Source organism: Salvia hispanica, chromosome 4 (genome assembly GCF_029641045.1).
Source record: "Salvia hispanica isolate PSC_SH4W2 chromosome 4, Shi_PSC_v1, whole genome shotgun sequence".
In the NCBI taxonomy this organism is placed as follows: domain Eukaryota; kingdom Viridiplantae; phylum Streptophyta; class Magnoliopsida; order Lamiales; family Lamiaceae; genus Salvia; species Salvia hispanica.
This window is the reverse complement of record NC_142695.1, coordinates 2427435-2454214: the sequence shown is the minus strand read 5'-3', so window position 1 is coordinate 2454214 and position 26780 is coordinate 2427435. Positions and strand designations below refer to the sequence as shown.

Here is a 26780-nt window from a genome sequence, read left to right as displayed (position 1 = left end):
TGATTAATAAAATGTTATTTAGATAAATTAGCATTAATTTTCTTTTTAGATTTTAGATCATTGTGATACGAATAATATTGTCTTCGAATAGTTGTTGTTGGGCATGCCCATGCACAAGTAGAGATTTCAATTGGGTCAGCGTTAATAGATTTGCAAACGAATCGGATAGGGGTTAATAAAGCTGTAATTTGCCAGGTTAAAAATTTTTAAGCCTAACTCTAGTTGTTTGGGTTTCGGACTAATATTTTTTTAATCTCAAAGATAAGTATAGACATTGAACAAAATCAATAATATAAATAAAAATGCATCGAGTATCAATTTAAAAAAATAGGTTTTGGAGTATTTGTGCGTTTAGTTTGTGACAGTTTATACTCTTCGTCCACTTGTTTCATGTTTTTTTATAGAATGACCATATGTTTATGACTAAATTGGACTTTAATCGTTAATTAATTATAGATTAGTATTCTAATTAGATTAAAAATTAGTTAATTAGCATTGACCGTTAATTTTGTGACAATGACTTTCAAAACGGACCATTTAGGACCATTTTCATTTGTTCAGGATTCACAAATTGTGAAACGCGATCAACACTCAAAAGAAAAACAAACAAGAACGAAGACACCAAGAAATACGTGGTTCAGCCGAAGCCTACATCCACGGACAAAGGAAAGGTTTTGTGTATTGAATCGATACAAACTGGCTGGATTACAAGATCACATCTAAGATAGATTACAATCGATGAAGAACATTCATCTCTCATGTGAATTTCTGCTCTCATCTTATCAAGATCAAAACTCCCTCACTCACATATGAAACTCTCCTTTCTCCTCTCTGTAATCTCTCGCTACTTTGTTGCTTCTGCATCGCACACTCTCCTCTTATATCAGTGTGTGTGTGCGTGCAGTTACTTGCTAAGATCTCTCCTCAGCTCACTTGGAGCTTGAGCGGTTGTAACTATCGAAACCAGCTGTGTAACTAACTTCAAATCCCAGCCTCCAACGGCTAGTTTTTCAAACCCTCGGTCTCTCCTTTATTTTATTTGATCAGCCATAAGCTAACACAAATCAAAACGTAAATGTTATGGATCAAATTCGTAAAATGACCATATGTGTAAAACCAATATGATATCCAAATACATGCTCCTATTTAATAGAAGAAAAAAAAAAATCTATAATCAAGATATACCAAGGTGGCAATGTATATGAACCATTAACTTGGAAGAGAGATAAAAATAATCTAGAGCACTCCAAACCATTAAGTTGGAAGAGAGATAAAAATAATCTAGAGCACTCCATTCATTTTAATTTGATGAATTGTACTACTCCGTGTTGTAAGAATAAATTGAATATCTGCGTCTTATTATTTTTTTTTTGGGTGTATTGTGACCGTTGATACAGGTTTAAAATCTTTAGAAGTTGTTGGAAGAGAAATTGTATCAAAGTGTGAAGGGTTACCACTATCAATTCGTGTTATTTGCGCTCAAAAGAACATAATTTACCAGAATGGAAAAAGGTAAATGCGAACATGGAATCATATTTAAGGCATGGAGAAGGTGTTGAAGAATACAAAGGAGTAAAACAGGTGCTAGAGTTAAGCTATGATGCCTTGCCTTATTACTTGAAGCCATGCTTCCTCTATTTAGCATGTTTTCCCGAGGATCACAAAATTGATTTAGAGAAATTGTATCTATTGTGGATGGCGGAAGGCTTCATTTCATACCAAGATAAAGGACCTAACGAGACTCTAAGAGATGTGGCCCAAAGATATCTAACAGAACTTATTATGAGGTGTATGGTTCAACTCCATAAAGATAGTTCCTACTTTTCACTAAACAAGTTCAATACATGTGGGCTTCATGATTTGATGCATGATCTCTGCTCTTCTAAAGCTGAAGCTGAAGAAGAAAAGTTTCTGAAGCGCATTGATGCTTCTAAATATCTTACCGACATTCTTTCACCAACTCAAACAAGGTTAGTAATACCTCCATCAGTTGGCAATTACAAAAGCAGATTAGCCATCAGTTGTGACTTTGAGAATAAAGTGTCAGGTATAAGTGGGTTAGAGGAAGTTAAAGGTCTTAGATCGTTTATACTTCTCCAAAAGTCTTATGGTATGATTGACTTCAAAGAGGGTACGATTGACTTTAAGATGTCGAAATACTTGAGGATATTTGTGGTAGAAGGTTGTGAGTTTGAAGGGGGAAAATTACCAAGCAAGGTGGGTGAACTAATTCATTTGAGATACTTGAGTTTGGTGTATTCTAATGTGAGAGAGCTACCAAAGTCTATATGCAGCCTGCCATACTTGCAGACCTTATATTTGCAAGTTCGGGGTGGAATTAGATTGCCAAATGTGATTTGTAAGATGAAAAGGCTAAAGCATTTGTTTCTCTTATTTGATGACACAGAAGTGATTGGAGGGGGGAAACTAAGACTAGATGGGCTACACGAGTTGGAGACATTAGAATGGATCAACAGTGAGACAACTAGCATTGCAGATATCCCCAAATTGATTAGTCTACAGAGTCTACGTGTTAGAGTTTGTGATGTGGATAGCATGTCAATTGTGCTGAGCAACAGAAATAGCCAATTACGTGAGACTCGTCTTCATGTTGAGTCATGTGATCTAAGTTCAGAGAAAGCTATGGAGGTTTTAAATGAGGGGTTGATGTCTCCATCGTTGGTTACTTTGAAGATGTTTGGATGCAATATGAGTGGCGGTTTTCCATATTACAAACAAGGGATGTGTCAGAATTTAGTAACTTTGGAACTAAATTACTGCAAGGGTAAGGTAGACGTGGAGGAGTTTGGCAAGTATCCCATGTTGCAAGTGCTAGCTTTAAATCACTTTGTCAAGATGGCAGAAACAATAACTTTCCGTTCAAATTCATTTCCACAACTCATGCACCTTTGGTTACACAAATTGCAAGAGTTAAAGAAATGGGAAGTGGAAAAAGGAGCAATGCCAAAACTTACTTCCTTGTTCATCAATGAATGCCGCAATTTGGAGAAGGTTCCAGATGCTTTGAGATTCTCCTCCTCTCTCCGACGGATGGATATCACGAATATGCCAAGAGAATTTACAGAGAGAATAAATGGAGAAGATTATGGGCCATTTGTTGAGAAGACTATTAGGGTCAGTTCCATGAGAAGAGAATTTTAGTGAAGAAGATTCTTGGCCGTAAGCTGAGAATTTAGGAGCAAGTTCCTGATGTTTTCGGAGGTAATAAATTTGTGAGCATACATTATTAATTATATACTATCGCTATATTTGGTAGGGTAGATGAAATTCTATGAACAAAAATGTTATTTTTGCTCATATAATTTCATCCCTAGATGAATTAGTCATTTCTACGAACAAAGAATTTTATTCCTAGATGAGTTAGTCATTGTTGTCATAGAATTTCATCTTAGATGAGTTAGTCATTTTTGGTCATAGAATTTCATCCTTAAATGAGTTATCTACCCAACCAAATAGGACTTATGTATATATTGGCTAGGGAAGTTGTTTCTCTTTTGTGTTTACTATATAACTAACTGCTATATATATGCATAATGATCTTGACCTGTGCTATTTCTAATTTCTTTATCAGATGATAACTTCCTAGTGAAGGCTCTCAAGACTTGCTTATTCGCATTTATTGGCTCAATTAATGATAAGACTTTGTTGAATTATGGTTATGTACTCTCATATTAATAATTAGGCTCTCCAGGGCACCTCCACGACCAACACCTGAGTCACCTACATCGGCTCCAACACATCCGCACCGCAACTGACATCCACATCATATGCTCCAACTTCCAAGATTATGTTTAGTTATTTCTTTATAGAGTTGAGTCTATTTTAAGTCTTGTTATCGAGTCTGTTATTATTTTTATCTAGGTTTTCTTCGTGGTTCTTTCTCGGATCAAATTACGAGAGTCGAACCACATAGGTTTAGGTTTGTTTTTCCATTATATAAGTTGAGCAATACGAACTTATCTTTTCTGGCCTGTATCATATATCCTCATAGTATTCTATCAATTTGTTTTCTTGTACGAGTTATAATTCTCTTTTTTCAAATACCCACAATTGAATGTTAGGTGGATTTGGTTTTTGTGTCCAACAAATGCTATTATTGTTATATAGTAGTATATAGTTTTTGTGGACAGATGAAGTAATGCTTTCAAGATAAATGTTAAATTGGGTTCTAAAATACTACCTCCGTCCCTGAAAATTTGATACAGTTTACTATTTCGGTCCGTCCCTGAAAATTTGATACACTTCACTTTTACCATTTTTGGTAGTGGACCCCATATTCCACTAACTCATTCCTACTCACATTTTATTATAAAACTAATATTTTCACATCCCACCAACTTTTTCAACTCACTTTCCATTACATTTCTTAAAACCCGTGTCGGGTCAAAGTGTAGCAAATTTTGGGGGACGGAGGTAGTAATCAGGAACATATAATTGTTTTAAGAGTGTAGCTCATATGTGCATTACTTGTGCTATTTATTTGTATTTTTGGAATTCTTTTTATGTTCTCGAATATCTTCATGATATTCTTTTAACTCTTTTCTTTTACCTCTTTTCTTGTCCAACTTAGTCCAATTTTCTTTTTGTATAAAATACTCACAATAAAAAACTATGCTATTGAGAAATGTAGTAAAGGTAAAACCAAGAGTCTAGTGTGAATAATTAGATAAAATGAAGAAACCAAAGCTTACAATTTTCGAAAATCATAAGCCTATTTAGAATCTTCATTCCTTGAGATAAACTATTGCCTATATAGCATCAAACACAAACACAATCAGCTCAAAAATGCATTTTCAATCACACAATTTGTTGAAGTTGTCAATTTACCATAATGCTCAAAAAGGCAGCACCAATTATAAATGTGATATATTGTTTTGATATCTTTTGATTTTGAACTAAAATTCATTTTGGTCTCATACGTTAAGTTTGTGACCTTTTGATCCCTAATATATTGTTTTGATATCTTTTGATTTTGAACATATTCTTTTAGTCTAAATAACTAGTTTTTGTTATAATTAATAGTCAAAATATTTGATAAATTTAATAACTTACTTATAATTTAGGACTAAAGTCCAATTTTGATTCTATACATTTTTCAGAAAATTCTTTTCGGGTCCCATACATTAAGTTTGTGACCTTGTTTAAGACCCAAATGCAGCAAAACAATATGTTAGGGACCAAAATTTGACTTAGCCTGTATTAAAAACATAATTACTGTTACCATCATATAGTTATTAGTAGTATAATTGAATATGTTTCATAATTCCAAAATTACACTTTAAGATTATAATTCCTCTATGTCTAATTAGAATATCACATAATCAAATTAACTTCTTAGATAGAATCCTTACTAACAAACAACTTCGACAGAGCAAGAAGAGGTGAGCAAACCTCGGTGCATTTATGGGAGAATCCGCGATGGAGCTAAACGAGGTTCAAGGTCCATTTTGCCATATTATAGGTGCACCGTCAACTTTTGCTCCTTTCCATACTACTTAAAAACTAAATTATAAATCAAAGTTTGCAATTTTTCTTCTTTTGTTGAAATATGTGATGATTTGAAAGCCTATCCTACACACTTAATATTTCCATGTGTTTAATAGACAACCACAAGATAATTCCAAATTTCATAGGAGTAATTTATAGTAATTCAGTTTTTTAAAATGTTGAGCTAAATAGGAACTAAATAGTAGAAGAAACACAATAAATCGTTAGCAATGATCTTATCTTGTCCATAATAAACACTCGACGCCGGCGCCGCGAAACCCACGGAGAGTCGATCCGCCTCATCCTTCACCTCCCACGACGCAACCCCGACGACCTCTCCCTCCATATTAAACCACGGACTCCCCACAATCTTCGACACCGACACCTCCCTCAACTCCCCACTCCTCCCCGGCTCCGGATCCCCGATCCCCACCCCGCCCCGCCGTCCAACGGTCATGGCGCCCTCGCTCCCACGCCCCTCTTCTCCCCCCTCGCGTTCCCCACCATCATCGCCAGCCCCAGGCTCTGGTGCCTCGCCATGCATGTCGACATTGTTAATTTGATTTTGGGAAAGCGAAGTGATAAAGGGAAAGAAATGGGGAGAGATTGGCCGGCCGGCCGGGTGGATGGTGCGAACAAGGTTTGGTGATATCCTAAGAAAAATGGCTGCGACTGATTAATGAAATATTTTTAGATAAATTAGCATTAATTTTGTTTTTAGATTTTAGATCATTGTGAAACGAATAATATTGTCTTCGAATAGTTGTTGTTGGGCATGCCTATGCACAAGTAGAGATGTCAATCAGGTTAGCACTAAGGGCATGTTTGGTATGATGGAATGGAATGGTGGAATGAAATGTGATTTCTACTTTCATTCTATTCATTTGCTTGGTGTGATGGAATGAACGAGGGAATGGATGAAAATGCAAAGGAAATCCAAGTAAATTGGCATTTCATTCCTATCTTCATTCCATTCCAACGTCCATTCCATTCCACCCTCATTTCATTCCATCATACCAAGCATGCCCTAATAGATTTGCAAGCTAATCTGATAAGGGTTAATATAGCTGGAATATGTCGGGTTAAAATTTTTCAAGCCTAACTCTAACAGTTCGGATTTCTGACTAATATTTTTGTAATTTCAAAGATATGTATAGACATCAAACAAAATGAGTTATAAATAAAAACTAATACTATACAAAAGTATGACTCACTTTCCACATACTTATTCAACCTACTATTCTTTTTATATTAATTATCGTAAGTAAATTAATTATTGCTTTGTATTTAAATTAATTATTGTGTGTAAAGTAAATTTCAATCTATATAATCATTTGTTTCCATTTCGTTTTACAATTTTGAAAAATTAGGTAAATTCAAGCCTGTATATCATTGATTTAAAATTAGTTAACTAATTTAATTATATGGAATACGATATTTATATTAGATCTACATAATAATGTGCTTGGAATTTTGTCCAAAGGTAAGAAATTACAGATATTTCAAAAAAGAAGGTTTTCAATACATTGGATGCCCTTTAGAAAACATTATTGGAGATTTTCTAAAGATAAAGTGACGAAAGAGAAAAGACACCATAAAAAGTGAAAAACCAATCCAACTTTTCACTTGAATTATTGAATCAAGATAAGGTAGTATGGGTTCCCACAACGTGGATTACAGAAATCGAATTTCATTATCACATTGTAAGTGTGTGTGGATCTATGCATTGGTAATTTACTGATCAAAAGCATAGCAAAAAAAGAAGAAGAGAGAAAAGAGAGAAAAAGTAGGATGGCAGAATCTGTTGCAAACGCGTCTCTGGAAACCCTTCGTGATTTGCTGGTTGAAGAAACTAAGTTTCTGGTTAGTGTGAGCGGTGATGTTGAGAGAGTGAAAGCAGATCTGAAAAGCATCCATGCCTTGTTGATGAAAGCTGACAGAGAGAGACGCGATTCTCCAACTCTAAAGCTTTACATTTCCCAACTCAAAGATCTGGCGGAAAAAGCTGAGAATCTGCTCGAAACGTATGCCGTTGAAGTGCAATCCGAAAAGGAAGGACAAAAGACTATCAAGGAAAAATTTCAAAGGTACATTTGCATAATTCTTGAATGTTGCAGTGTCCACCAGGTTGGAAAAGAGGCTCGCTTGATAATATCAGCCTTGGCTGAACTCACTAACAAGTTAGAGTCAGAGTTGGGACAAGAAAGCTCATCTCTCTCGAGGCAGGGAGATGACGAGCGGCAACGGATGTTGAGGCAGACGTATGGTCATGAGGTTGAGCATGATTTTGTGGGCATGGAGAAAGACATCGAGCTTTTGGTCTCAAAGGTGAAGGATGAAACGAGAAATAGACGAGTAGTGAAGATATATGGGATGGGTGGTCTTGGAAAAACTACTCTCGCCAGAAAGGTCTACAACCACACAGACCTCCTATCTTATACTCGAGCATGGGTTTGCATCACCCAACAGTTTCAACCAAAGGCCGTTTTTGGTGATATTTTGAAACAACTTGATAAAAACGCAGAGATTGGTGGCATGGAAGAGTTGGTGAGAGGAATTCATAATTTGTTGAAGGAGAGGAAATGTCTGGTGGTGATTGATGATATTTGGAGTAATGATGATTGGGAGATCATAAAGCAAGCTTTTCCTGTGAATTGTAATGTCATTCTTACGACTCGTTATGAGAACATTGCAAATCGACAATCCGAACCTTACAAGTTGGAATTTATGACAAAAGATGAAGGTTGGGCTTTACTTCAAAAAATAGCAGATTTATCTCCAGGTCAGAAGTTTAATTCACTTATTTTTTCGATATTTTCATTGTGTAATTTCGTTGTAAACATAGAGCTTTCCCATCTATTGTGGCATTCTTTTCGAATATGTTTGGATGGTTATTCTGTTAGAAATTTAGAGTCTTTTCAACTATTGTGGCATTCTTTTCGAATATGTTTGGATGCCTCATATTATTTTGTATATTGTGGCAGTTGATCCGGATTTTAAATCATTTAAAGATATTGGAAGAGTAATTGTATCAAAATGCGAAGGTTTACCACTATCTATTTGTGTTATTGGAGGGATTTTGCATCAAAAAGTACATAGTTTACCAGAATGGAGAAGGGTAAATCAAAACATGGAATTGAATTTGAGGTGTGGAGAAGGTGTTGAAAACTACACCAGAGTAAATCAGGTGTTGGAGTTGAGCTATAATGCCTTACCTTATTATTTAAAACCATGTTTCCTCTATCTAGCATGTCTTCCCGAGGATAAAGAGATTAATACAGAGAAATTGTATCTATTGTGGATGGCGGAAGGCTTCATTTCATACCAAGATAAAGGACCTAACGAGACTCTAAGAGAAGTGGCCCAAAGATATCTAAAAGAACTTGTTATGAGGTGTATGGTTCAACTCCAAAAAGCTAGGTACTACTTTCCACTTAACAAGTTCGATACATGTGGGCTTCATGATTTGATGCATGATCTCTGCTCTTCTAAAGCTGAAGAAGAAAAGTTTCTGAAGTGTATTAATGCTTCTAAATATCTGACCGACAGTGTTTCACCAACTCAAAAAAGGTTAGTAATACCTCCATCCATTGGCGATTCCATAAGCAGGTTAGCCATCAATTTTGACTTCCGCAGCTTTACTGTGTCAAGTATAGATGGGTTAGAGGAAATTAAAGGTCTTAGATCGTTTATGCTTTTCCCAAAGCTTAGTTCTCTTCCAACTAGAGGCTTCAAAGAGAGTACGATTGACTTTGAGATGTCCCAGTACTTGAGGATATTTTTGATAGAAGGTTGTAAGTTTGAAGGGGAAAAGTTACCAATCAAGGTGGGTGAACTTATTCATTTAAGATACTTGAGTCTGCGGTACTCTAATGTGGGTGAGCTACCAAAGTCTATATGCAACATGCCATACCTACAGACCTTAGATTTGAGAGTCTCGCATGTTATAAGATTGCCAAATGTGATTTGTAAGATGAAAAGACTAAAGCATCTGTTTCTCCCAACAATTGGCATAGAAGTGATTGGAGGGGAGAAACTAAGACTAGATGGGCTACACGAGTTGGAGACATTAGAATGGATCGACAGTGAGACAACTTGCATTGCAGATATCCCCAAATTGATTAGTCTACAGAGTCTAAGTGTTAGAGTTTTTGATGAGGATTGCATGTCAATTGTGTTGAGCAACAAAAATAGACAATTACGTGAGACTCATCTTGAGGTTAAGTCATGTGATCTAAGTTCAGAGAAAAATATGGAGGTTTTAAATGAGGGGTTGATGTCTCCATCGTTGGTTACTTTGATGATGTCTAGTTGCAATATGAGTGGTGGTTTTCCATACTACAAACAAGGGATGTGTCAGAATTTAGCAATTTTGGAACTATATAATTGCAAGGGTAAGGTAGACGTGGAGGAGTTTGGCAAGTATCCCATGTTGCAAGTGCTAACTTTACAGGACTCCGTCAAGATGGCGGAAACAATAACTTTCCGTTCAGATTCATTTCCACAACTCAAGCTCCTTGAATTCCAATGGTTGCCAGATTTAAAGAAATTGGAAGTGGAAAAGGGAGCAATGCCAAAACTTACTTCCATTGTCATCTTGGAGTGCCCCAATTTGGTGAAGGTTCCAGATGGTTTGAGCTCCTCTCTTCGACTGATGGGAATCAATGAGTTTATACCAAGAGAATTTATAGTGAGAGTAGAAGAAGAAGATTATGGGCCACTTGTCGAGAAGAATATTAAGGGTCCATTCTAAGACTAGAGTGATATTGTGAAGAAGATTCTTGGCTGTAAGCTGAGAATTTAGGAGCAAGTGCCTGATGTTTTTGGAGGTAATAAATTTGTGACCATACATTATTAATTATATAAATATATATATTGGCTAGGGAAGTTGATTCTCTTTTGTGTTTTGTATATATCTAACTGCTATATATACATAATGATCTTGACCTTGTGCTATTTCTAATTTCTTTATCATATGATAACTTTCCGGTCCAACAGAGCTTTGATTTCTAATTAGTATTAATTATTACTCTCATATTAATTATTAGGCTCTCCAGCGCACCTCCACGACCAATACCTGAGCCACCTACATCGCTCAAACACATCCGCACCGCAACCGACACCCACATCATATGTTCCAAGATTATGTTATGTTGTTTCCTTATAGAGTTGAATCTATTTTAAGTCTTGTTATCGAGTCGGTTATTTGTTTTCATCCGGGTTTTCTTTGTTGTTCTTTCCCGGATCAGATTACGAGAGTCGAACCACAGGTTTAGGTCTGTTTTCCCACCAAGTCACTTGCTTTCTGTGTCACACTCCAACCACATTTTTATCAAACTCCAGTGTACCTCCCGATTCTCCACGACCAACACCCAAGACACCTACATCGGCTGCAACACGCCCGCACCACAACTGACATCCACATCCTAAGTTCCATGATTATGTTAAGTTATTTCCTTATATAGAGTTAAGTCTATTTTAAGTATTGTTATTGAGTCAGTTATTTATTTCCATTTGGGTTTTCTCTGTGGTTCTTTCCCGGATCAAATTATGAGCGTCGAACCACGTAAAATTAGGTTTGTTTTTCCATTGTATTCGAGTCTTGTTATTTCTATTATTTCAATCGAGTAATAAGACCTCATCTTTTTCAAACCCAGAACTAACATCTTTTCCATTATATTTTGGACTAAAAAATGTTTAAAAAGTACAAAGTCTCTTCAGTAATATTACATCAAAGTCTAAGGACATGGGTAGATATTTTTAAAGGTAAGTATCACAGTTATATAATTTCAAAGTTTAATATAGTGTACTCTATTTATGATTGGTGAAAATATCAACAACCATGGTTTGAGAAGATAATACTAAAAACATGACTGTGTTTATGTTTAAATAATTGTCTCTGTCTATGAAGTCAACAATATGAATACCTAACCTTAGTAAAATAATGGAAACCATGTCTATCAAGACGTGATCGGTGTATAAAAATAATCATAGGTGCAAGTATCTCATTTGAAAACATTACTGATCTCTCATTATAAATGAATAAGCTTGCCCACTTGGCCACTTCCCGAGAGTTGTTACAGCTATTCTCTTTTTTTAAAATTTTTAATCAATATATGTATTGATCTCTATATTGATGAGAAGCACTTGCCTAGATAACACAATTTGTCATCTGTCAAAAGCAGAGAAAAAAAAAAAAAAAGAAGAAACAGAAAAAAGTTAGAATGGCAGAATCTGTTGCAAATGTGTTTCTGGAAATCCTTCGTGATTTGCTGGTTGAAGAAACTAAGTTTCTGGTTAGTGTGAGCGGTGATGTTGACAAAGTCAAAGCAGATCTGGGAAGCATCCATGCCTTGTTGATGAAAGCAGACAGAGAGAGAAGTGATTCTCCAACTCTAAAGCTTTACATTTCCCAACTCAAAGATCTGGCTTTCAAAGCTGAGAATCTGCTTGAAACGTATGAAGTCGAAGTTGAATCCGAAAGGGAAGAAGGGCGGAGGAGCCTCAAGGATAAATTCAAAAGGTACATTTGCATCATGTGTGAGTGCAGCAGTGTCCATGAGGTTGGGAAAGAGGCTCGCCACGTAATATCTGCCCTGGCTGAACTCACTAACAAGTTAGAGTCGGAGCTGGGACAAGGAAGCACATCTGTTTTGAAGCAGGAAGATGAGCGGCAGCGTTTGCTGAGACAGACGTATGCTCATGAGGTTGAGCATGATTTCGTGGGGATGGAGAAAGACATCGAGCTTTTGGTCTCAAAGGTGAAGGATGAAACGAGAAAGAGACGAGTAGTGAAGATATATGGGATGGGTGGTCTCGGAAAAACTACTCTCGCTAGAAAGGTTTACAACCACACCGATCTCCAATCTTATGCTCGAGCATGGGTTTGCATCACCCAACAGTTTCAACCTAAGTTTGTGTTTGGCGAGATTTTGAAACAACTTGATAGCAGCGTCGAAAAAATTGAGATTGATGGCATGGAAGAGCGTGATTTGGTGACGAGAATTCAAAGTTTTTCCAAGGGGAGGAAATGTTTGATAGTGGTTGATGATATCTGGAAAAATGATGACTGGGAGATCATAAAGAATGCTTTTCCGGTGAATTGTAATGTTATTCTCACCACTCGTTCCGAGAATATTGCCAATCAACAATCCGAACCTCACAAGCTGAAATTTCTAACAAATGATGAAGGGTGGGCTTTACTTCAAAAAATAGCAAATTTATCTCCAGGTTAGAAATTTAACTCTCTTCTTTTTTCGTTGTTTTCATTACGTAATTTCTTTGCAAGTTTAGAGTTTTTCCATCTAAATATATCATTTTTAATATGTTTGGCTGGTCTATGTTTTCTTTGTCTTATTCGTTAGAAATATAGTGCCTTATATTACTACCTCCGTCCATGAAAATTCGTCCCGGTTTGACCGGATACGGGTTTTAAGAAATATAATGGAAAGTGGGTTGAAAAAGTTAGTGGATTGTGGGTTCTACTTTTAAAATATTAGTTTTATAATAAAATGTGAGTATGAATAAGTTAGTGGAATATGGGGTCCACTACCAAAAATGGTAAAAGTGAAATGAGACAAATTTTGGGGGACGGACGGAAATGGAAAAGTGGGACGAATTTTCGTGGACGGAGGTAGTACTAATTAAAAGTAGCCCCATTCCCATAAGTCTTTTACTTGTCCTTCTATAAAGAGTTTATTTTAACTTTTTTTTTATTATAAATGGTACGTAAATAGGCCTCACATTCCACGGATTAACTTCACTCACATTTTGATCCACTCATATTTTATTACTCTCTCTATTTCTAAAGAATATGCACTTTAGATTTGGCATAGATTTTAAGGTAAAGTAAGAGAGAAAAAATAATTAAAGTATTATTAGTGGAAAATGAGTTTCACCTTGTTAGAGAGAAAAGACTTTTCAAAATTCGAAAATGCATATTCTTGTGAGAGTGACTAAAAAGGAAAGAGTGCATATTCTTGTGAGACGGATGAAGTATAAAACAAAGACTAAAGTACTCACTCCGTCCCACTTAAGATATCCACTTTTCTCTTTTAGTTTGTCATATTCAAGATACCCACTTTCTATAGAAAAAAAAAATCTCTCTCCTCATTAAAATATTTAACTACTACTCCCTCATTAAAACGAACATGTCACTAGAGTCATCCTTTTTCGACGAAAATTCAGAACTTGACAGCCAACGTCAATTAAGCAATATCTGATGAGATCATTAGCAACCTAATTATAAACTATCCCATTATTCATTGTTAAGTGATTTATATTCCTTTTTAATATGATTCATATTCCTTTTTAATATGTTCGTAACTAAATGAGTCATTTCATTTTTCTCACTTAAATAAATAATTGAAGTATTTAGGGTACATGTCAAAATAAACAAAAGAAAAAATATTTGTATGAATTCAATTGAATGAAGGATATAACAAAATGAGTACATAAATAAAAATCTAAAGCATAATTTGCACTTTTATTTGATGAATTCTAACCCGTATGGCTGCTTACATAAAAAAAATTCATATCTCCATTCCATTTAAGATGTTCACATTCTTGAGTGACATGGAGTTTTAGAAGAAATTATTTTTAAGTAACAAAATAGAGGGAGAAAGGTAATTGACTAATTGAGTGTTTAAATGAGGAGAGAGGAGAGATAGATTTGTTTCAAATATAAAAAGTGGACATCTTAAATGTGATAAACTAAAAAAATAAAAGATGGACATCTTGAGTGGAACGGTGTGAGTACTATATACCACTATATATTAACTTTTATTCTTATTGTTATTTTGTTCTTTCTATGAATAAACTAAATCTATGTCTTGTATTATTTTGTATATTGTAGCAGTTGGTCCAGATTTTAAATTGTTTGAAGATATTGGAAGAGTAATTGTATCGAAATGTGAAGGATTACCACTATCAATTTGTGTTATTGGAGGGATTTTGCGTAAAAAAGTACACACCTTAGCTGAATGGAGAAGGGTAAATCAGAACATGGAATTGAATTTGAGGTATGGAGAAGGTGTTGAAAAATACACAAGGGTTAATCAGGTGTTGGACTTGAGCTATGATGCCTTACCCTATTATTTGAAACCATGCTTCCTCTATTTAGCATGTTTTCCTGAGGATTGGAAGATTGAAACAGAGAGATTATACATGTTGTGGATGGCAGAAGGCTTCATTTCGTATCAAGATAAAGGACCTAACGAGACTCTAAGGGATGTGGCCGAAAGATATCTAACTGAACTTGCTATGAGGTGTATGGTTCAACTGCATGAAGCTGAGACCTACTCTCCACTTAACAAGTTTGATTGGTGTGAGCTTCATGATTTAATGCATGATCTCTGCTCTTCTAAAGTTGAAGCTGAAGCTGAGGAAAAGTTTCTAAAGCGCATTGATGCTTCTAAATGTCTGACCGCTCATGCAAGGATAGTAATACCTCCATCCATTGGCAATTCCATAAGCAGATTAGTCATCACTTATGACTTAGATAGTACTGTGTCAAGTATAGATGGGTTGGAGCAAGTTAAAGGTCTTAGATCATTTATGCTTTTCCGAGTGACTTCTGGTATACCACTATCAGACATTTGCTTCAAAGAGAATACAATTGACTTTAAGATGTCACCATACTTGAGGATATTTGTTGCAGAAAATTGTGAGTTTGTGTTAGGAACCTAAATTCCTAACGAATCGATAAAACGGAAAATAACAATATAAAGATAATCCGGCGCCCGTGAGGGTCGGCGGGGATAAGGATCTGGGCGGCTGTGCGCGGGTTCCAACCCATCGGGCAACGACTCCAGATCAGATATACGTTCCAGCTGTGCGCGGAGACATTCCGTCGGGCAGCAGGTAGCGTAGTGAATTAGAGATTCAAAGAATCACACATGGACTTGGCTAAAATAATATATTGATTGATTGAATGAATAAAATGATAACAACCTATCTGTTACGATTGCCATATCTTAGATTTTCCCAATTATTTAGTTATATTTTGATTCACCATATCTTTCCCATATTTGTTTAGATATTTGTTTCTTGCTTGATAAGTTAGGGTATTAGTATTATCCTATTATAAATAGGAGAGCTTGTTATCATTTTAATCATTCAACCAATTAATGAAATCAGTATTTCGCCCATTTTGGCTTGAATCACAAATCAATTGCTGCCGACGGGAATACTCCCGCGCTCAGCCCCGTTCTGCCGCCGACCCTCACGGGCGCCGGATTTATCTGTATTCACCTCTCCGCCGACCCTAACGGGCGCCGGATTCTCTTTATATTGTTATTTTCCGTTTTATCGGTTAGTTAGGAATTTAGATTCCTAACAACTGGTGCTTTCATCCCGTACTCATCCTCTGTCTTCGTTCACCCATCACATCTCACCAACCAAAAAAGAAGAGGAGACCGTCTCCGCAAAAAAAAAAAAAAAAAAACAATTTAATCCACCACCATTTTTTTATCTTGGAGCAAAACCGTCATAATTTTCACAAGCCATGGCTATCACCAACTCCACTTCTCAACCCAAAATCCACCAACATCAGCCCCCGCACCAGATGCACCCTATTATTGCAAAACTTGATCGCCTATTGGACAGGATGGAATCCCGTATTGACGCAGCAGATCGGCGCGTGGACAACCTTCGTCGGAAACAATACCCCTACCACACTCGACAACCCACTTGCTGGGACCCACCATGGACCCGTCGGACCACTGCATATCAGCATTCGTCGTCCGACGAGCAAGATATGTACTCCCCATCACCGCCCAGGCGTCGACCTACCTGTTGGGACCCACCTATCTATCGAGACATACCAAGGCAACGCCCCTTCAACGAGGTCTCGGTGTATGATCAGCCGTTGGCCCCCGACCCTAACTCACGTTGGAATCAACATTACACGGCGCATGACACAGCGGCGCCGCCGCACACCTTTCCCAGAAGGTATTCCGTTCGAAGGCCCGCGTCTCAGCAGCCTCGTTCAGCCATCTTAGCGGAGGACCCGATTAATGCAAAGTTAGATAACTTGTTGGAGGTATGGGACAGGAGAGAAACTCGTGTCGATGCCATAGATCGCCGGGTGAGCAAATTCCGATCATTATCGCAGCCCAATCAGCCATATGTTTCTTCGTCGCACCGAACGCTAGACTATCCTCCATCGAAAAATACTATGGCTTCTCGTGGGCAGGCGGGGTTATACCCCAATGTCTCATCAGCTCCACCGCGACACCGCACCACCGAGTCTACCAATCGTAGGCCGGATTTCCAACCACCTCAGGGCAACCCATCGATCCAACAACGGCCGCTCGTATTTCAGCAATTGGATCAACGTGCAACTCGCCAGCCTTCATGCTGGGAATCACCTATGACAGCAACCATTGCCGCAAAGCAGCCCCACCAAAACTACCAACCGCCGCCGCCGCTGCCCCAATCAGATCTCCAGCCTCAGCGGCCGATTCCTTCACCGCCTTTGGAGCTACTACCCTACGCAGCTCCTGGACCTTTCCAGCCCTTGCACTCCCTGACTGTGACAGCACCGTTTGCGGCGTCTAATCTGCATCCACAAGCTGCTATCCCGATCTCAATGAAGAAAGATTGGGTAACGAATATACAAGAAGGAGAAGAGAGAATAGAGATGGAGGATATTATAGTTGAGTATAAAGCTGCAATGGGGATAGCTAAACCGGACATTGAAGTAGAAATGGATGAGCTAAGATTAAAGTCTAACGAATTGGTTAAGAAAGGAGATGGTTCTTCCACGGGTTTGCCTGTAATGCCTTGTGTCTGTATAGATTTGAATGTCGGTGATGTTACAAGTATGATTCATCGACCAACGTCGCTCGACACTGATGCTAGATTGATTCCTCCGCGAAATAATACGTCGTGTTTGAGTATTCATGGACGAGTGACAGAGCTTTCCATTTTAGAGTTGAATTTGGACGGCCACATTAGTCTTCCTTTGTTGATTTCTTATGGAGGTGATGAAGGGAGACGTTCAACTGTTCGGTGTGCGTTTGATCCAGGAAGAGACGCCTCGCCGAAGCTTTTGCTTTCAACTCTCGTCATTGTTTTTTGGTTTCCACCTTGAGGACAAGGTGGATTTCAACCGTGGGGGAGTTGTTACGATTGCCATATCTTAGATTTTCCCAATTATTTAGTTATATTTTGATTCACCATATCTTTCCCATATTTGTTTAGATATTTGTTTCTTGCTTGATAAGTTAGGGTATTAGTATTATCCTATTATAAATAGGAGAGCTTGTTATCATTTTAATCATTCAACCAATTAATGAAATCAGTATTTCGCCCATTTTGGCTTGAATCACAAATCAATTGCTGCCGACGGGAATACTCCCGCGCTCAGCCCCGTTCTGCCGCCGACCCTCACGGGCGCCGGATTTATCTGTATTCACCTCTCCGCCGACCCTAACGGGCGCCAGATTCTCTTTATATTGTTATTTTCCGTTTTATCGGTTAGTTAGGAATTTAGATTCCTAACACTATCCCTATTTATAATAGTAGAATACTAGCTTATGGAACAAGAAAACAAATATATAAAAAGATATGTAAATCCCTAATATATCTAAACTAATTAAATGAAGGCTCGTAACAACTCCCCCACGGTTGAAATCCACCTTGTCCTCAAGGTAGGAACCACGAAACAACGACAACAGTTGTTTTGGCAAGGAGTATCCTCCTGGGTCAAACGCACACTGTATTGTTGAACATCTCACTTTATCAATTCCTTGACGACCAGTTTGGCCACTCATTTGTATATACCCCCTAATAGATATCTGTCTAAACCTGATAAATCCTTCTCGGAACAAGATTTCCATGACTTCCTTGATAGCTATTCTCTTGCGGGAAGAAGAACTAGAGCTGACGCGTTTCACACCCTCTGAAATCTCCATTTTCTTTGAGCTTGGGACAGCAGCAAGTACAACATGAGGGACCAATGTTGGATTGGTATCGGGGCTGTCCGGCTTAGGGATCATGGTTGGTGGGGACGGGGCACTGTCTAACAAACCGCCCTCCTCTACACTGATATCGGGGCTGCACGGCGGAGCTGGTGGGGACCAAAAGGAGGGAGAGCGCTTCAGTGGTGGCAGCGGAACAGCAAGGGCAGCAGGTAGAGAGCTGCTAGATAGATCGTGAAGGAGATGGGGACGCGAGAGGCGTCGAGAATCAGCAGCGCGGGGCGTTGGGCAATTACCCAGCTTCCATGGATGAAATCTGGATGTAGTTGCCGGATTACTCACCTGTCCTTTCCCCTTCACATTGTCACTTGGTTCGGCAATTTCATTGGCCGGAAACCAAGTCTTATCCTCAACTGGTTGTCTCATGAAGCTAGCATCAACGTCCTCCTCATAATCAACCGAGTCCCAATGATCAATAGTATAATATACAGATTCACTATCTCCACCATCGATAGCTGCAAAATCAGATGCTTGATATTCTAATGAACCTGTTGTGGGGTGTTGCTGATCATATGCTTGAGATTCTTGTTGCACACGATAGTCCCAACATGTAGGTGGGCACAGTGGTTGGTGCGTAGGCTGTTCAAGCTGTACTCTTAGTGGGACCCAACAGGAATTCGGGCTGGTTGCCGGCTGCAGCGACTGTGTCAGATGAAGCCCCTGCAGGTACCAACTTGAACTGGGACGGGGGGCTGGTGGCGGCCAGTTAAGAGGTTGTTTGTGGCAGGAGCGGAGATGAGTTGGGTGTTGATATGAGTATCCCTGATGGCTGCGGCCTGGCGGTGGACCCCAGCACGATTTGTTCCTCGTCCACGGCTGATCTTCATGGTCAAGTTCTTGCGGCGAGCGAAACCGACGCTTCACAAGTCTCCGGTCGTTCTCGTCCATTCGCGACTCCAATTTGTCGAAGCGTTCCATAATCCGATCGAACATGTGGGATAGAATGATTTCATCATCGGAATTCATGGATGGAGGATGAGCTCTGGATGAAAGCACCAGTTGTTAGGAACCTAAATTCCTAACGAATCGATAAAACGGAAAATAACAATATAAAGATAATCCGGCGCCCGTGAGGGTCGGCGGGGATAAGGATCTGGGCGGCTGTGCGCGGGTTCCAACCCATCGGGCAACGACTCCAGATCAGATATACGTTCCAGCTGTGCGCGGAGACATTCCGTCGGGCAGCAGGTAGCGTAGTGAATTAGAGATTCAAAGAATCACACATGGACTTGGCTAAAATAATATATTGATTGATTGAATGAATAAAATGATAACAACCTATCCCTATTTATAATAGTAGAATACTAGCTTATGGAACAAGAAAACAAATATATAAAAAGATATGTAAATCCCTAATATATCTAAACTAATTAAATGAAGGCTCGTAACAGTTTGATGGGGGAATGTTACCAAGCAAGATGGGTGAACTGATTCGTTTAAGATACTTGAGTTTGAAGAGTTGTTACGTGACAGAGCTACCAATGTCTGTATGCAACCTACCATACTTGCAGATCTTAGATTTGCGAGTAGTATGGTCGGGTTATATTAGATTGCCAAATGTGATTTGGAAGATGAAAAGGCTAAAGCATCTGTTTTTGAGTGATAAAATAGAAGTCATTGGAGGGGAGAAACTAAGACTAGATGGGCTACATGAGTTGGAGACATTAGATTGTATCAGCAGTGAGACTGCTTGTATTGCAGATATCCCTAAATTGATCAGCCTACATAGTCTACATGTTACAGTTTGTGATGTGCATAGCATGTTAATTATATCGAACAATAAAACAGCCAATTACGTGAGACTCATCTTTCTGTTGAGTCATGTGATCTAAGTTCGGAGAAAGGTAGAGAGGTTTTAAATGATGGGTTGATGTCTCCTTCATTGGTTACTTTGTGCATCAAGGAATGCAATATGAGTGGCAGTTTTCCACATTACAAACAAGAGATGTGTCAGAACTTAGTAAGTTTGGAATTTATTAGTTGCAAGCTGGGTAAGGTAGACGTGGAAGAGTTTGGCAAGTATCCCATGTTGCAAACTTTGTTGTTGAATGAAGTTGAAATTGTAGAAGAAACATTAACTTTGCATTCAAATTCATTTCTCCAACTCAAGGAGCTTGGGTTATACAATTGCCTTGGGATAAAGAAATGGGAAGTAGAAGAAGGAGCAATGCCAAAATTTACTTACTTCTGGATTTACAGTTGCCTTAATTTGGAGAAGGTTCCAGGTGGTTTGAAATCTATCTCCACTCTTCGAGAGATAGCAATCACGAAAATGCCAAGAGAATTTATGGAGAGAGTAAATAAAGAAGATTATGGGCCATTTGTCGAGAAGCGAATTCGTATGGATAGTGTCTATGAGCCATAAGTGCTCGATATAAGAAAGTTGAAGAAAAGGTAGGAGGTAATCAATTTGTGAGCATACATTATTCAGTATATATACATATATGAAGGTTATATTTTTTATTTTAAGCTATATATATCTTGACCTTACTTTGCTATTTCTTTTTCAGATGCTAACTTTATGGTCCAACAAGTTTAATTCAGAGTGACTTCTCTAGTGAATTATTTTATATATTCTCATATTGAAACGGATCCACTCCAACCACATCTTCATCAGACTCCAGCACACCACCCGGACTCTCCACAACCAACACCCAAGCCACTTACACCAGCTCCAAAACTTCCACACTGCAACCAACATCCACATTCTAAGTTCCAAGGTTATGTTTGGTAATTTCCTTATAGAGTCAGGTCTTTCTTTAAGTCTTGTTTCGAGTCGGTTATATATTTCTATCTGGGATTTCATTGTGATCTTTTCTCAAACCAGATTAAGAGAGTTGACAAAAAGAGAACTGGCTACACTATTATGAAACGTATCAAAATGGTAAAATGACTCCACGAACTGGGGGAGTAGGAAGTAAACATAATATATAAATGGTTAACAGTGGTCTGGTCAATAATAGACATGACCATCGACCCAACTATCCATCACAATCGGTTCTTCCCTCCCTTTCGTCTCCACATACTCCGCCAGCGCTCTAATACTCGATGCCGGAGCCACAAACCCCACCGAGAATCGATCCGCCTTGTCCTTCACCTCCCACGACGCAACCCCAACGACCTCTCCCTCCATATTAAACCACGGACTCCTGTCAGAAGAATATTGCATAAGATTTGGAAGAATATATGCAATTGATAGAATATATTGTACCATATTTAGCATAGCAATAATTGTAAATTAGGTTTACCATACTTAGAGTCTCTCTAGCCTATATAATGGTGTAATCTTTGTATTCATAATCATCGAATAAGAACAACAGTTTTTCCCAACGACTTCTAACATGGCCTCAGAGCAGGAAGATCTTGGCTCAAAAAAATTTCCTCACAGCCAATAATACCAATTTCTCGACCTTTTTTCCAGCCAAAAACCAACCCAGAAATCAACCTCCACCCAGAATATGTCAGATACAGATAGAGAAGATACGAAAAATATGGAGCAGACGGCGAGTCTGAGAAACAGCAAAAGCATCACGGTACCATTCAAGTTGAATGGAAAGAACTACCCTTTGTGGGCAAGATTGATCAAGGTGAAGATCAGAGGCAGGGGCGCCTACTCGTACGTCAAAAACGATCCCCCAGAACCGGGGAGCAAGGGATATGACGAATGGGAGGAGAATGACCTAGTGGTGTTCTCATGGATTGTCGACAACATCGACAACGAGATCATTGCATACTTTGCCCATCATCAGATGTCAAAGGCGCTCTGGGACAATCTCGCGGTGACGTTCGAGAGTAAAGCCGACAAGTACCTCATCTACGACCTGGAAGAAAAAGCAATTAACATCAAACAAGGCAATATAGATCTGGAAACATACTACAGAAAGATTCATGGACTATGGATCAATATAGATCGGAGTCAGAAACAACCAATTAGCTACTGTGACAAAGGAATCGATCAATTCCGGACGTTCTCAAACTCCAAAAGGCTCATCGAATTCCTGACCGGATTAAATCAGGAATACGACTCAATCGCACGGGAAATTCTGAAAGAAGAGCCAACACCATTAGTGGAGGCAGCGTATGGATGGGTGAAGACGGAGGCGGCTCGATGTCGAATCATGCCACCGGCGTCCTCCTCACCCACCGACGAAGCAACGGCAGTGCCGACTCATCATTTGGTGGAGAAATCGGACAAGGCCTCGCCACCCAGACCCAACAACCTCTGAATCGGAACGACCCACCACCACCGCGCCCCGCGGCCACCATTCGACTGGGAAACAAGCTCGACATGTTGAAATTGTGGTGCTCCCATTGTGGGAAACAGAAACACACTTGGGAGACCTGCTTCAAACGGGTCGGATATCCTTATTGGTGGGAAGAACGGCAGAAGGCGAGAGCTTATCAAGCCCAGGCGAAAATGACGGTCAGTGTAAACGGAGAAGGGGGCGAATCGAAGCCGGAAACCATGGGGAATCAACCGGAGTTGGAACGGTGGTGCGTCAGGAGCTTCCACCGGCCGGCGGCAACGTGAGGGGCGTCGGAAATTTGGCAGAATGGAAGGAGATAAGAGGCGGCGCGTCTAAAGGAGGTAAAGGGTTTGGATTAAATCCAAACCCTAATTTTACTTACAAAGATGTTTATTTTCCCCCCTTGAAGTATGTGAAATATAAAAAATGACCCCATCTCCTTATATCTGACCCCTAGATTTGCCGAAAATTCGAAAAAGACCCCTATCTCTCCAAAAATCCGAAAATTACCTCAATTTTGAGTCAAAAAATAAATTTGCACCCCTACAAAATTTTTCCGCTGCATTTCATGTTTATGATGTTACTGATAAAAATTCGAAGGGCTGGATATTTGACTGTGGGGCAACTGATACCATGACTTCGGATAAAAATGATTTTCTTGATTTTAGTAAAGTTATTAGATCTTATATTCGAACTGCAAATGGGGAATTGATTACTGTTGTGGGGTCTGGCACTATTGAGATTTCACCTACACTCCGGCTTAAGAACTATCTATATATTCCTACATTGTCTCAAAGATTGATGTCCATAAGTCATGTGACGAAGGAGTTAAATTGCACACTTCTAATGCATCCCGACCTTTGTATTCTTCAGGATATTCAGACGATGAGGATTTTTGGGCGTGGCACTTAGAAGCAAGGGCTCTACTACGTGGATGAGATATCCCAACATGAAGTGCGATGCTAGCTCACGGATCCACGAAACAGGAAACTTGGCTCTGGCACCGAAGACTAGGACACCCCTCTCCTGGTTACTTTAAATTACTTTATCTGAACCTTTCTATTTCTTCTTATTTTTCTTGTGAGACTTGTGTTTTAGCCAATAGCCACAGACAGACTTTTAAACCCACAAATACTCGTTATGCAATCTATGTATTCTTTAGTACACTCTGATGTTTGCGGTCCTGCGCCTTTTATTGGTGGAAATGGCTTTCGATATTTGTTGATGATTGTACTAGGATGGCATGGATTTATTTTTTGAAACACAAGTCGGAAGTCTTTGATAGATTTGCATCCTTTTTTAAACTAATCCAGACACAATTTCATACCATTATCCAAACCCTTAGGTCCGATAATGGGAGAGAATTCGTTAACAGTGCTATGACCCAGTTTTGTAAAAATAATGGATTGATTCATCAAACTTCTTGTACCTATACACCTGAACAAAATGGGGTAGCTGAAAGAAAGAATAGAGTTATTTTAGAAATGACCCGAGCCCTTATGATTGAATCCAAAGTTCCCAAACATTTTTGGCTCGAAGCTGTTGCTACATCCATCTTTCTCAACAATCGCCTCCTAACCAAAATCCTAAACATGAAAACTCCCCTCGATATTTTATCCAAACAAGCCAAAATTCCCGAATACCTTAACCTTCCTCCGAAAGTCTTTGGTTGTACTGTTTACACTCATATACCTAAACATGAAAGAACAAAACTCTCACCGTGTGCAACAAAATGTGTTTTTGTGGAATATGGGGTAAACCAAAAAGGGTACAGATGCTTTGATCCCAACACCAAAAAAATCACCACCACTATGTACTGTAATTTTTAGAAACAGAATTTTTCTACCACACCCACCTTAGTAGTCAGGGGGAGAGTGATCTAGGTAGTTCTACGGACTATCTAAGTTGGGTTGTGCCAGTTCCAAGCTCCTCGATTGAGGAACCAACAGATCCAGTTGTCACTTCTGCCGGGCAGGTCTCACCACAAGAGCCATCTCACCTAAGTCCTTGTAATCCTTCTCCAATGATATCCGAGGTAATCTCTGAACCAAGAACAGCTGAGATTTCAGTTACCACTGACACTGTTGAAACAAAACCTCTTGTAGAAGACAATACAATAGATGAAGACACGGGGAGATATGCACTTCCTTTTCGGAGTACGAGGGGAATTCCGCCAAAGAGATACTCTCCAGAGAAGATTGGGAAGAAGAGTCGATATGGGGTGGCAAACTTTGTTCAAGGAAACCCGAAAAAAATAGCTTGAGCTTTTGAAGCTGCGTTGTATGAAGAAGAGGAGATCCCACAGTCAGCCGAAGAAGCAATGAAGCATAAGAATAGGAGGGAAGCAATGTTTGTTGAGATGAAGGCATTGATGAAAAACAACACGTGGGTACGAGGCAAGTTACCCGAAGGGGTGAAGACAGTTGGCTACAGATGGGTGTTCACAATAAAAAGAAGACCAGATGGTACGATAATAGAGAGATACAAGGCTCGTCTCGTGGCGAAAAGGTACACCCAGACTTATGGTGTAGATTATGACGAGACTTTCTCACCGGTGGCAAAAATTAACATTGTTAGAGTGTTGTTCTCAATTGCCACCAATAAGGAGTGGCCACTTCATCAGTTTGATGTGACCAATGCATTCCTACATGGAGAGTTGCCAAAGCCAGTGCACATGGAACCTCTACCGGGATTCTCTGGAGATTTCTTAGATGGGGAAGTATGCCAACTCAAGAAGACGTTGTATGGATTAAAACAATCCCCAAGGGCATGGTTTGGAAGGTTCACGGAAGTGATGAAGAAGTACGGGTACAAACAGAGTAACTAGTAACTCAGATCACACTTTATTCATCAAGAAAAAAGGCGGCAAGATCACGTGTTTAATTATATACGTGGATGACATGATTATTACCGGAGATGATGAGGCGGAGATAGCCGAACTAAGGAAGAATCTGTTTCATGAATTTGAGATGAAGGATCTCGGTCTTCTCAAATATTTCTTGGGAATTGAAGTGATAAGGTCAAAAAAGGGGATTTTCATAAATCAGAAGAAGTATGTTCTTGATCTATTAGCAGAAGTTGGGATGATCGACTGCAAACCCGTGGACACCCCGATGGTGCAAAATCACGGACTACAGATAAAGGAAGGGGCAAGACATTGCATACGCAAGACTTATTTATCTATCTCACACAGGACCAGATATTGCATACGCAATAGGAGTAGTGAGCCAATTCATGCATGCACCTCAAGAAGAACATTGGGAAGCAGTCTTGAGGATTGTCCGCTACTTGAAGGGAACGGCGGAACACGGACTTATGTTTGAAAAACATGGACACATGGAAATACATGGCTTCACCGATGCTGACTGGGCGGGGAACCCCAATGACAGGAAATCAATTGCCGGGTACTTCACCTTTGTAGGAGGAAACCTTGTGACGTGGAGAAGCAAGAAACAGAAAGTAGTGGCGCTTTCCGGCGCAGAAGCAGAGTTTAGAGGAATCAAAAATGGACTGACGGAGATACTGTGGTTGCGAAAATTGATGACGGAATTGGACCTCCGATCGGTCCTTCCTTGTAGACTCTTTTGTGACAACAAAGCGGCTATTAGTATCTCCGAAAACCCGGTGCAACATGATAGAACAAAACATGTAGAGGTGGACAGACACTTTATCAAGGAGAATATTGAAGCTAAGGTAGTAGAAATGTCTTATGTCAAATCTAAAGATCAGCTGGTGGATATTTTGACAAAGGCAGTGAACTCGAAGTCGTTTCAAGAGGTACTATGCAAGCCAAGTATCGGGAACCCCACTACCTAGCTTGAGGGGAGTGCCAGAAGAATATTGCATAAGATTTTGAAGAATATATGCAATTGATAGAAAATATATTGTACCATATTTAGCATAGCAATAATTGTAAATTAGGTTTACCATACTTAGAGTCTCTCTAGCCTATATAATGGTGTAATCTTTGTATTCATAATCATCGAATAAGAACAACAGTTTTCCCAACGACTTCTAACAACTCCCCATAATCTTCGACACC

General features: G+C 39.1%; 3 protein-coding genes and 1 pseudogene across 6 annotated transcripts; all 4 read left to right on the top strand.

Annotated features, from left to right (window-relative positions):
* The first annotated feature begins 1508 nt into the window (after window positions 1–1508).
* LOC148927057 (putative disease resistance protein At1g59780) lies at window positions 1509–4023 on the top strand. 2 transcript variants are annotated; one of them, XM_089057567.1, is made up of 2 exons: window positions 1509–3222; window positions 3713–4023. In XM_089057567.1, the coding sequence occupies exon 1, from the start codon at window positions 1525–1527 to the stop codon at window positions 3160–3162; it is 1638 nt and encodes a 545-aa protein (XP_088913693.1). In that variant the 5' UTR covers window positions 1509–1524; the 3' UTR covers window positions 3163–3222; window positions 3713–4023. The 2 variants fall into 2 exon arrangements, with proteins under 2 accessions (XP_088913693.1, XP_088913692.1); XM_089057566.1 differs by having other exon boundaries at window positions 3593–4023.
* Window positions 4024–7136: 3113 nt separating this feature from the next.
* On the top strand, window positions 7137–11140 carry LOC125193475 (putative inactive disease susceptibility protein LOV1). 2 transcript variants are annotated; one of them, XR_016128643.1, is made up of 3 exons: window positions 7137–8290; window positions 8493–10337; window positions 10557–11140. XR_016128643.1 is itself a non-coding variant. In XM_048091267.2 (2 exons), exons 1-2 carry the CDS (start codon window positions 7300–7302, stop codon window positions 10259–10261), a joined length of 2760 nt encoding a protein of 919 aa, XP_047947224.2. In that variant the 5' UTR covers window positions 7137–7299; the 3' UTR covers window positions 10262–10544. The 2 variants fall into 2 exon arrangements, 1 of the variants encoding a protein (XP_047947224.2); XM_048091267.2 differs by lacking the exon at window positions 10557–11140 and having other exon boundaries at window positions 8493–10544.
* A 538-nt stretch (window positions 11141–11678) lies between these two features.
* On the top strand, window positions 11679–21324 carry LOC148927056 (uncharacterized; annotated as a pseudogene). Its single transcript, XR_016137844.1, has 5 exons — window positions 11679–12738; window positions 14363–15182; window positions 16114–17581; window positions 19883–20892; window positions 21002–21324. The product of XR_016137844.1 is annotated as an uncharacterized LOC148927056 (transcript).
* Window positions 21325–21949: 625 nt separating this feature from the next.
* On the top strand, window positions 21950–22717 carry LOC148927055 (uncharacterized). Its single transcript, XM_089070279.1, has one exon. It carries the CDS (start codon window positions 21950–21952, stop codon window positions 22715–22717), a length of 768 nt encoding a protein of 255 aa, XP_088926405.1.
* Window positions 22718–26780: the final 4063 nt, after the last annotated feature.

Bases quoted from the DNA above. Each gene is read 5' to 3' on its own strand.
- LOC148927057 (XM_089057567.1), top strand. From the start codon at position 1,525: ATGGAATCATATTTAAGGCATGGAGAAGGTGTTGAAGAATACAAAGGA.
- LOC125193475 (XM_048091267.2), top strand. From the start codon at position 7,300: ATGGCAGAATCTGTTGCAAACGCGTCTCTGGAAACCCTTCGTGATTTG. The intron at 8,291-8,492 runs GTCAGAAGTTTA...ATATTGTGGCAG, and splicing joins AATAGCAGATTTATCTCCAG to TTGATCCGGATTTTAAATCA.
- LOC148927055 (XM_089070279.1), top strand. From the start codon at position 21,950: ATGTCAGATACAGATAGAGAAGATACGAAAAATATGGAGCAGACGGCG.